The 12805-nt window shown below is 33.8% G+C and overlaps 1 protein-coding gene across 1 annotated transcript; it reads left to right on the top strand.

Moving 5' to 3' along the window:
* Positions 1–1223: 1223 nt before the first annotated feature.
* On the top strand, positions 1224–10014 carry LOTGIDRAFT_166767 (hypothetical protein; the record flags this gene model as incomplete). Its single annotated transcript, XM_009064215.1, has 5 exons — positions 1224–1241; positions 6430–6518; positions 7379–7493; positions 7908–8223; positions 9980–10014. 5 exons carry the CDS (start codon positions 1224–1226, stop codon positions 10012–10014), a joined length of 573 nt encoding a protein of 190 aa, XP_009062463.1.
* Between the last annotated feature and the right edge of the window lie 2791 nt (positions 10015–12805).

Below are 12805 nucleotides of genomic sequence, written 5' to 3'. Positions count from 1 at the left end.
GTAGACTCAATCAGCCAGCCTGTTGTAAATAATTCATGATCGATTTGTTGCACTATTTAACATGCCCCACCCTCCCCCTCCGAAAATTACACCTTTTGCATAATCCAGTAATTGCAAAAATCTATAAAATGCCATGCACTGTTTGCTATGACCTCACCCCCCCCCAAAAAAAAATTACATAAAATACCAGCTAGTCATTTGAAACAAACCAATATCTATTCATGGTGACATTCTATAAAATATCGTGCACTATTTACCACGACCTCGGTAATAATATATTGTGATTTTTCACGCGTTACTTTTGGAGAAATTTATAATAGTATTTATAATATTTTAATAGTAGTTAAAATAAGAATAAACCTTTACTTCATGCATAATTTACATCCTTTTCATTTATCAGGCGGCAGATTCCCTCATTGTACTGGGGGTGACAAGGACGTAACTTCATCAAGGTAAATGAAGCAAGTGTCTCATGCCGAATTTGACAAGAAGAAATTAAAACTATAATTGTGATATCCTCTAAATATATCGTTTATTTGATGTCTACAGAAATAGTTGTTACCGTTGAAGTCAACTGTAAGCGATGAACCCAGTACTAACGACCCAAACTGCAAAACAAAGCCCGAAATTCAAAACAACATATTGGCGAAACATTGGTAGCAGCTCATGAACTTTTCAAAATAGTTACGACCCTGACTGGACATATAGTCGTCTTCTTTGACTTGTATAGTTAACAATTTAATAAGGTATAGAATTGTAAGGTATGAAATTCCGTTTTAGTATCAACATTAATCGAGGTCAAGTGAAGCAAATCTGCATTGAATTGTTTACATGCTCTCTGTTAAACGGACATGGGAAATATTTTATCTTGAAGAAAACAATATGAGAAATGAAGTTTTTAATATAACTTCAATATTAATGTCTATAATTATAATGTAGTGCAGTCTGCTCATTATTATCTTTTTCTGTAATAGGTTTATTTAAGTTCAGTCTGATATTTTTACAAGGAAATGAATTCTAAAAGGAAATCCCATTTACTGCTTGGTTTGTTAAAACATATATTACACAATGAGTACTTGGTAACAGTAGTTTGTCTCTGATGTTTTCAGTATATTGAAAGTAACTCATACGTGATGCGATATACAGAAGTTCACTTTGATCCCACTCAAACCTCGACAACCCCTTATCAATGACTAGATGGGAATGTGGTTCACTTTATCTAAATGGCTTTGTATGAGATGGTGAGTTTGAACCAATCGCAATGATATTTTTTTATACCAGAAGGGTTGCGAGATATATTATTCACGAGGTTCGTACGTGTGTCATATTTACAAAACAAAATTGAAAATTTGGATCCCCCTGATAGCTATGATCTGGGATGAGGTGATATTTTTATTGTGGTATTTTGTGCTACCATGCTTGCTTCACGTGATTAAGATTGTTGGTTTTTTATTAATATCATCTTTATCAATGTTTTATAAGCTATTAGCTTTGTACTACAGTAGTGGTTACGTACAAAGCTAAAAGCTAATAGCTAATGAAACATTCGAAACGAAACTAATAAATTATGAAGAAGTTAGGTCTAATTTTAATAAGACTGGATACAGATTAAGATTCCCTTCGGACATCATTTTCTATTTCTCCAAGTTATTTATCCCTGAGATTTTATTGTTAAATTTTAATAAGAACTAGACTGGGATTATAGTAAAAATTCATTGATAATCCAATTGGATTAGAGCTATATATACTTCGATTGGTTTACCAGGAGTACATTGGTGGCGTATTATTCTTCTAAAATAGAACATTTCTTTTAAAACAATACTATAATTTGACTGTATTTGGAAACAAACAGCTTGATTTTAATTCTTTACCAAAATATAATATTTGTCAAATTGTAAACCAAGATGATTTAATCTTCTAAAATAGAAAATTTCATTTAAAACATGACTGTATTTGTTGATAAATTGAAATGGAAACAAGAAATGCTTCCGAACATCACAACATTATATAGATAGTCATAAAATATCAAAATAAAGTGATTTGATTTTGGCGAAATGCAGGGTATGTTTACTCTTCTAGACACCTGATAACACTTTTCACTAACAAATACTCACTCACTTATTATTGATATACTTCCTCATATGAAAAGCTCATTAGCTGCTACCAATGTTTCGCCAATATGTTGTTTTGGATTCGGGTTTCCTTTTTGCGGTTAAAAAAGGATTTTATTGTCGACATCATGAAATTTAAATAATGATTATCTAAATACCTTGGTAAAACGTAAAACCTTCTGAAATTTACTTGTAATCTATTGAATATACAATATGTATACCATTTTCTTTGACAGGCAGACAAATTGTAATAGGGATTTGTCTGTGGACCTTTGAACCTTGTAGAACGAGTTAATTTTGATGTCTCTTAAGGTTTAGATTGTCTACAAGATAGTACAAATAAACTTTGATCTCTTCTCCTGAAGTCGCCACTCTTTAATAATTGGTGAATAGAAGTTTAAACAGTTGAAAGAATATTTAATATTATATAATAACAGTGTAACAGTAGTAGTGATATATCAAGACTTCTATAACCTGATTAAAATATATACCAACCACATCTTTAGAAAATGTCGTATGCCTTACTTTGTGGTACTTTATCGGGCTAGACAACTGACGGGTTCGAATTCTTGAAACTGTAACTATACGGGAAACAGAGACGGACACCTTGCAGAGATAAGAGGGATGGACATTTGAAAATGTCTCAAAGAAATCCACTCGACCCGGTCTTCGTTCCTGAATTCGAACCTTGTTCAATCACGGCTCAACCAAACTGTTTTGTAGTTTCTGACTAACTATGTTATTCTATCTTGAATCACTTGGCTAATTGTTAATGTAAGATTTAATGGTGATTATAAAGAGGTTTTCTAACCTTTTTATGTTTATCGGGGACATCTTTGACTTTTTTTAGGACATTCCAATTCTTCGTTCGATGTTTATAGTTCCTGCAATTCCAGAAAGAGTTAAACGGAAATGACGCAGCTCCAGCAAGAGAATTCGTAACCAACCTACAACCAGACCACAATAACGTTATAATATATGTTATCTCCCCTTTCAAGATGGCGGCATTTCTATTTAAAAATTTAACAGAATGGGAAAGTTGTATGAAATTTCAATCCCTTTGTAGATTTTCAGTTTGTAGTTAATACTGATTTGGGGATGATGGGGGTGGGGGAGGTCGCTATGATAGTTGAACTATTGATTACTATTATTATCTTGAATCAATCAGCTAATTGTCTTCTACCTGAGTTAGATCAGATTACAAACTATGATAGATCTAAATTGTGATTTCCGTTCCTGATTTCTACTTCCGGTTTAAATCCTGGCTCTTGTGTTCTTCATGATCGTTCTGATAATAATCAGATTAAAATATAGAAATCTAGATGTTTTGTTTCGTTACAAATATTATCTATCATCAGACTTAATTACTACACAATATCACCCAGACTTGGAGTAAAACTTCATTAAAGGAATAACGAAAGATACAAAGCTCTCCGTCGTTTTTTTGAATAATATTTGAACGAAAGATTTTCAGTAATATAAGCTCCATAATCATGAGATGTACAGATTCAACACTAATATTTCTTCATTTTATGACTCCGTGGACTCCCTGAAAGTATTGCTGTGTTGAGAAACCTAAATATCAAATAAACAATATCAGCTATGTAGACTCTCTGTAATGGATATCGAGTTGACAAACCTAAATACCTAATAAACATTATTAACTATGTGGACTCTTTGAAAGAGATGTCAAGTTGACAAACCTAAATACCAAAATAAACATTATTAGCTATGTTAACTTTCTGAAAGGAATGCTGATTTGACATCACTAAATACCACTGTAAACATTATTAGCTATGTGAACTCTCTAAAAGGAGTTGAGTTATGGAAGCTAAATATCAAATAAACAATATTAGCTGACTGTACTCTTATTTGAAAGTACATGTAATTTTCTATCAGATACTAATCAGAATAATGTTGTTTGTATATGACTTGATTTGGTCACGATTATCGATACATCATTCCAATAATAACATTACAACCCGGTCGAGTTGATAATCAAACACAACTCCTGTCTCTTACTGCCGGAATCGCGTCAATTGATGTCAAGGTATTAGATTTCACCTACCAGTTAAACATTGTCGCCAGGTAAACTGAATTGGTGTAGAATACCCGGTATCAAACTAGCATATTAGATTTATTGGGATTCAAATCATGCACGCCATTATATCGGTTACGTACAACTACAATAACTCGTGTACATATTACCAACTCTCAGTACTATATATATCAATACATCACGAAACGAAACATTGTTATAAAGTATACTCTATTTGTGGCGTACATTACATTTGGTGAGTTGATTAGGTAGAGTCTTATGCGAAATATCGTGTCCCCCTAGAGCATGCTTTAATTGCAGACGAACATGATATTGGATTTCTGGACAGCAGTAGTAAATAACAGGTCGAATACATTCCTTTCATTCTTAACATTTACATGTAATCTGCTGACAATATCAGACTGAAAAAGTCACTGATAAAAATTTCTATCAACTCTGAAATATTTCTACGACTGTATACTTTTCTTCTATTAAACACTCGTGTATAATCTGTTCTATAGGAGTTGGCACGTACTTCTCTGATTGCAGAAGAACTGAAAGTCCGATTTTCAATCTAAAAATAGTCTATACTGAGATAAGATTTGAACGACATTTAGAAGTCTATATACTGGTAAATATTTCTACGACCGAATACCTTTAATTCAGTAAACACTCGCCTATAATCTGTTCTGTCAATGAAAGTAATAATACTGAACGAGAGTTGACAGGGAAATGTTTAACAATCAACAAGGAAACACATCCATCATGGTTTAAACGTCGTTTTATATCCCAACACAATCATACATTGTTTATTATAATGATACAATAGATACTAGCCCCATACTGTTGGAAAACTATATAGAAATTCAGTTTCAATTCGAGGTTTGATTTGGGTCATGAAAATATGTAAATAATCTTCAGAAGTACTAGAAATGCAAATCGCATAATTCCTTAAAAAATATCTCACTAGGAATTTAACTGTCTATTTCTATCTGTGTCAGATCTATGTATGTCAGAGTTTCGAAAAGGGACGAGCCGTCTTTTTAACTTTCTAACAAGATCATTCTGGACACACATGGATTTAAAGGCTCAAATTTCAAAGATGAGCCGTGAACACTATTACTGATTAGTTTATTAGTTTAAATTAATGGTGGCTCACTGATATCGTGCCACAATCTGCTAGTAGTAAGTATCGTGGAATACAGACTGATAGTTTGTTTAAATCAATGATAGCTCACTGATATCGTACCACAATCTGCTAGTAGATAGTGTCCGTCCTGTAAAACAGACTGCTGGGTAGTTAATATCAATGATAGCTCACTGATATCGTACCACAATCTGCTAGTAGATAGTGTCCTGTAATACAGATTGCTAGGTAGTTTGAATTAATGATAGCTCACCGATATCGTACCACAATCTGTTAGTAGATAGAATCGTGTAAAACAGACTGCTAGGTAGTTTAAATCAATGGTGGCTCACTGATATCGTGCCACAATCTGCTAGTAGTTAGTATCATGTAAAACAGACTGCTAGGTAGTTTGAATTACAAGTGGCTCAATGATATCGTACCACAATCTGCCAGTAGATAGTATCGTGTAAAACAGACTGCTAGGTAGTTTGAATTAATGGTGGCTCACTGATATCGTATCACAATCTGTTAGTAGATAGTATCGTGTAATACAGACTGCTAGGTAGTTTAAATTAATGGTGGCTCACTGATATCGTACCACAATCTGCTAGTAGTAAGTGTTCTGTAAAACAGACTGTCCCTGGAGAATAGTTGCGTTTTATTCTGAGTATAATTATCACACTCTCATTCTTATCTCGTCTCAATAACTTGACAAATCCCCAAACCAAAACATCCGCCTAATGTGCCTGTGGAATTCAATGAAATATCGTTTTGTAAATAACAGCTGTAGTCAGCGCGTTTCATTGTTTTCAAGGTTTCTCCTTTATCTTACATTCTGAACGGATTACTCTGTTGTTTAATGAAAATAGATTGATTGAGTAATTTCAATGATCACCGTCAGTGACGCAGATTAGAGGGGTTGATGTGGTGAAATCATTTAATCATTCGATATAGACAGACATTAACACAGGTTCAAACAGAAAAAACAGTGTACTTCAGGACATGCTTCTTCACAATGGTCAAGATATTACGTCTTCATTTTATACCTTGACTGGAATGGCCTACTTTCTTGTTTCAGGGACAGCGATTTGATTGGATTGAAAGCCAGCGAATATAGCCAATTAGAGACCTCGATAATTATTTTGTTGTAGGCTTTCAGTCGCGAGCTCAAATTGACTGTATTCGCTGGCGTACGATCCAATCAAATTTCTACATGTACAAAATTCCGTGATACAAGAAGGTTGGCTATTGCAGTCAAGGTATAAGATTAAAATGTGATACCTTGACTATTGGCTTGTGAAGATGAGAATCGGGTTGTAAAATCCAACAATGTTTTGTCTCAACATTGACGGGATCGAAACCATGATCTGACTCGACGCTCTCTAAGAACAGCAGGTAAAGTAAATATCTATATGACTATACATACAGCTGATATTGAGCTCTATCAGCTGGTAAAGTAAATATTTAGATGACTATACATACAGCTGATATTGAGCTCTATCAGCTGGTAAAGTAAATATTGAGATGACTATACATACAGCTGATATTGAGATCTATCAGCTGGTAAAGTAAATATTAAGATGACTATACAGACAGCTGAAATTGAGCTCTATCAGCTGGTAAAGTAAATATAAAGATGACTATACAGACAGCTGAAATTGAGCTCTATCAATTGGTAAAGTAAATATCTATATGACTATACATACAGCTGATATTGAGCTCTATCAGCTGGTAAAGTAAATATAAAGATGACTATACAGATAGCTGAAATTGAGCTCTATCAATTGGTAAAGTAAATATCTATATGACTATACATACAGCTGATATTGAGCTCTATCAGCTGGTAAAGTAAATATAAAGATGACTATACAGACAGCTGAAATTGAGCTCTATCAGCTGGTAAAGTAAATATTGAGATGACTATACATATAGCTGATATTGAGATCTATCAGCTGGTAAAGTAAATATTAAGATGACTATACAGACAGCTGAAATTGAGCTCTATCAGCTGGTAAAGTAAATATTTCGATGACAATATCCCTTTATTTCTATAAAACTAGTTTATCTTATATTTATTTGATATTATTTGATATATTTCAGATTGTGCTTTAAGACAGCTATGAATCAAGATTGTGGTTTCTATATTCTACTTGTGTCGGTGTTTGTCTTATTCTCTTTACAAATTGTTCTGGCTGACGATACAGAATTATACAAGGTTTGTTTTTGTTTTCTTTGGTTATTAATATCACTTGAAATGACAAAAGCTCAAAGGGATACCCGAAATATCTCGTACCTTAACAGGTATTGAATGGTTCAGTCAAAGATCAATTCTACCAGCTGGTCCTTGGCCAAACTTCTAGTCATTGATCTTTTCTGGATTAGCCGTACCTATCTACAGCTGGGTAGACTGGAATGACGAGTGAGTTTTACACGCCGGTTGAGATTAGAACAACCGCCATTTTTCGACGTTGCAAGCAAATGACGTCATGTACAGATTCTAACGCCCTTACTGATTGTGCTACAAAGCTTAGTTAGTTACTACGTTTTGCTGTTGGTTTGATGACTAAACAGTTGGCTATTAATACCAATTCGTTGAACATTGCTGACTATAATTTACTCTGTTTTTCAGAACAATGAAGAAAAGAGATTCGCAGCATTCAATGATTTTTCAAACCCGGAAACGCCTTATTCAAAACAATATTGGTTTTATCCCCATACTTCTCAAGGTTTCTTAAAAACTCTATTACGATACCTAGCTCTTAACGAACAGTCCTATCGTAATACAGTCAAACGACAGAGGACGTTTGGTTTTGTAGGTACTCGAGGTAAAAGGGGAGATACATTCGACGGTCTGAAGGATTTTGTAAGAAAATTACAAGATGAAATCAACAGAAGAAAATATGGATCTATGTTACTGGACAACTCGCTGGATAATAGTCAAAATGGTCAGTAGAATTTTTCAGTATTTACTTTATGTTTTGTGGGTGAGGATAGTGGCAGTTAAAAATAGGATGGGGGGAGAGGGCCATGCCCCTTCCTTAGAATTGACGTTTGACCGGCTTTACTCCCAACCTCTTTGATTAATGATATGGCCACCAGTCAGACCCTCTTCCGTATTTCTGGGAACGATGGTTTTATCAAGATCCTGAGCACTCAAGTATGCCATAACGGAAGAACTTATTCGCGAACAGTCAGAAAGAAATAAAAACAAAATTCAAAGAAATATAGTAGGCTAATCTGATAAAACGTTTAGTTATAGTGGAATTTAAAAACAACAAACATCTGATTGAAAATTAGAATGGTGCAAATCGATGCTATACACATAATTTATTTTAGAAAAGTTCTTTACAATCTCGATAAATCCAAAATATGTACTCGATATCCATAGCTCCTGTCACGGTGGAACAGGATTTCGTTTGTTTTTGTCTCTGAATCATTGATCGCTAACCCTCCGAAACCACCAGTTTTAAAAGAACAATGGTGGGGTTTCTTCCAAGACAAAGTAAATGAATATTATTTGGTAAATTATCTCTGATTGTGATGACTGAATTATTGGAAGATAATGATACTACTAGAATCTAAAATGATGACTGAATTATTGGAAGATAATCATACTACTAGAATCTAAAATGATGACTGAATTATTGGAAGATAATCATACTACTAGAATCTAAAATGATGACTGAATTATTGGAAGATAATGATACTACTAGAATCTAAAATGATGACTGAAAATTGACATGGGTTTTTATAGCTTCTGGTCTTCCAGTTAGATTCTAATAGATAGAGACGATACTTGTAGACTAAAGCTATTGTGTAACATAATTTCTACAGAAAAATGTAGGGATTGGGATTATATTGCAGGTGTTAATTTTTGTGGTATGGCACCATCGGAATCATTTAAATGTAAATTGTTGAAACGTTGTGTTCAATATAAATTCCTTTATTGATATGCATGGGAAATTCACGTACACACCCTTCTTTAGCCGAAATACTTGATCTATTTTCAGAAGGTTATTTAAAGTTAAAACGACAGCCTCATTTAGGATTCCACGGTATGCGGGGTTAGGAAGGGTAAGTAACTGTTATTATATACACTAGTATTCAAACTACCATTGTAGAGTAATATCATCCTTGTTTATCAAGGGTTTAAGAAATCCATGACCGTTTTCCCTGAAACTTGTTCGCCCCTTTTTACGTTCGCCCTGAGTTTGTTCGCCCCTGTTCTTGTTCGTTCCGGGTTCGTTCGCCCCTGTTCTTGTTCTTGTTCTTGATTCTGAATTTCATATTCAGAGTCAGTTTAATGATTCTAACCCTTGAACCATCAACGGATATTACCGTTATGTTAACCATTGAAGGAGTATTTTTTCTCTGCTAAATACATTGAACTGGCTGTATACATTGGCCTAATCAGGTGAAGAAACGGAGGAATACAAACATTATTTCAGCTAATCAAACAGACATTGTCTTTCACCAATGATGCGAACGAAACGCCAAAGAATGGATTTGTGCGTCTGTTTTAACCAACGTACATTGTAGAAAATAAAACTACATTGTACTTATAACTTCAATTTATGTCATTTTAGTATTATTTACACACTGTGGTGGTGTCCATTTTCCCATTGGTTGGGTTTCTCCAAGAGCAGAAATTACGACGTAAAACTCCAATTATTTTAAAATATCATTCTATTTATATTTCAGGTTATAACAAGTTAGAGTTAAAACTGGACCAGTAGTTAAACATTCCACATTTCAACATTTTATTATTATTATTGTTATTATCAGCAAAGACAAAATGGCGGCTTTATTTTTCTCAATGTGACACCGGAAGTTGTATATGTTCGACATGTTTGATCTGACCGACGTTATGGTTAAGTATCCCACCGCTGTGATTGGGTTATCAAAGAAATCTGGTTTTAGTTGGCCAATCAGAGAGTTAGGATTTATAAGATTTCGATTCGTTTCCAACTAAAGTGTCTGTCGTTTAGTGTATTGTAAAATGAAGAACGTATCAAATACAGCAAGATTTCGGTGTAAAAACAGATTTCAAACTATCACTTACAGAGCGATATTCAGTAAAACAAGAGATATTATCAAAATTGTTTTTAGTTTAAATAGTTTAAAAACTTTTAGAACGATTCACAGACAGTATATTCCAGGCTAAAAATGGGATTAAATATGGTTTTCACAACTCTTCTTCTTTTATCAATTTCTAGAAAACTCGAGTTGGTATACTTGTGAAATATTTTCAGAGAATGAAGAGACAACCAGGGTCGAGGATCAAACAACGGCTAGAATTTAGATTTGGATCAGAATTTGGTTTTTCAATTTTAATTTTCTGTGGAACACCACGATCTGTCTGTAAATAAACCGAAACTAGTAACTAAGATAGTAATTCTTTGGCAAAGTGTTTTTTATTCCACCGTAAAGTGTAATATGAAAATCACAGTTGTGTAATTTCTAGAATATTGTTAAAGTTAAAGTAGTTAAGTTAATGCCAGTAACAGCCAATATCAATTCTACAGTGTAGGGTTATCTTGCAAAGTCATATTTTATCTGAGAAAATTCAAAACTGGGAAATTTGCATCATACTGATTGGTCAATTAAGTCTCTAATACTGTGGGTTAATTGAAATATAAATTTTATTTCAGAAAAATCACACTTGCAATTTCTAGCATACTGAACGGTTAAACAAATACAAACATATATCTAATACTGAGGACTAATTAAAACATCCATTATAAAAACCATGAAAGATTTCAGCACGTCATCTTGAGACCTAGAGCTGACTCCCAGCTTGACATCACACCAAGGAATCAACTGTTTGAATTAATTTCATCGATCCCCAGGGTAGAAAATCACCACCTACAATGTTTTATTATAAAATATTAATATATTTGTTTATTTGTAATCAATCTGAAACTCTTCTTGGAGATTTTTATCAATATTTAATCAAAATGACTGACACCTGTGATAAACTTGAATAAAAAATCAGGCTTCAAAAAGGTTTTTATAAAAGTGCAAGGTGTTAGAGGATCCAACTGTCGTGTCTGAATATCGAAAGCAAGGTATGTAAGCGTCTAATTCAGGGGTTTTTAATCTTGAGATAACTAGCTGCCAGGGAGTAATGAGAGCTAAGAAATCGAGCATAAAAATTTTGGACAATTATAATTTAAGTCGTTCTAGTCAGGCTATATTCTCAACATGAAAAAGATTGCAGGGAAAATTAAAGAGAAACTCACCAAATAGTAAGGATTTACACGGGTAGGAGATAATCCAATCGACCAGGGATCTTGAAGGGGAAATAGGAAAAAAAAGGTTGAAAAAGCCCTGGTCTAATAAGTTGAGTTACTTGTTATATATATAGCTTCAAAAGTCGCACTGTCCTGTAAGTTATTTACATATCTGATAGAAAATCAAGGTATATAGCCGTCGAATTATTTACTTTACCAGCTAATGAAGTCTCAAGTGATATGGTCGTGTAATTAATGAATTTAACGAACATTTTGTTGGAACTAAGTTGAATCATCTAGTAAATAACATAGTTCGACGGAGATATACCTTTAAGAAATCTTGAGAAAAAAGTTTATGTATGTTTATGAAATAATCGTTTTATTGAAGATCTCTCTTTTTATTTTCGTGTCGTCAATATGTTCACTTTAATTAAATCAAATTATTATTATTATTATTATTATTATTATGAAATAATAAATGATGAAATAAAACTCTCTGGTCTCAATAAATCTATCATTTTTTTTACCTGACCTAAAGTTGACAGCTAATCATACAAATGTGAGTAAATAATAGCTAATAGTTGATTCAAGATATTTCTGCTCACCCGGGTCCGATTCCATGCATACATGAATTAAAAAAATTCCTGAGGAGGGGAACAAAAATGAGAGGCGTCACTTCGAGACGACCAAAGACCCCAAAGGCAGGTGCCCCACCAGAAGCAATCGGAATAAAGATGGCGTGTGGTGAATGTTAAGTGTTTAGAGGACTTATTATTAAAGATACAGAGTTGTTGTTTTTAATATTTCCCCCAGTTGGCCTCGTAGGTTTATTTTATTGAATAATGGGAGATAACTGTGTTCATCTCAACCATATTTACTTCTATTCTTTCTATTGCTCTACTTTGGGTTTCGATATGAATAGGTCGCGGTGAATACAGAGGGTGGACTTGGGATAACATAAGAGGCTGGATAAGCTAACTGATAGAATGTTAGGCCTTACACACTCTTGGGCACAAGATGATTCAAGTCTTAAGGGCATCCATTCTAGTTTATTGTGGCTGGATTTTTATCTACTTCTAGACAGACGGGTCCTTTTCACAAACACATATAAAATGATTCAGTAATCAGACCACTGTGGATGAACAGGATAGATGAACGAGCTTGGGGACTTGAAGGGTATGTAGCAAGTCGAGTAAGATATTTATAGTAAGGGTATGTAGCTAGTCGAGTAAGATAACGGAGCTAGGGGACTTGAAGGGTATGTAGCAAGTCGAGTAAGATAACGGAGCTAGGG

The sequence above is a fragment of the Lottia gigantea genome (genome assembly GCF_000327385.1).
Source record: "Lottia gigantea unplaced genomic scaffold LOTGIsca_61, whole genome shotgun sequence".
Lineage (NCBI taxonomy): Eukaryota > Metazoa > Mollusca > Gastropoda > Lottiidae > Lottia > Lottia gigantea.
This window is presented reverse-complemented; position numbering and strand designations above follow the sequence as displayed.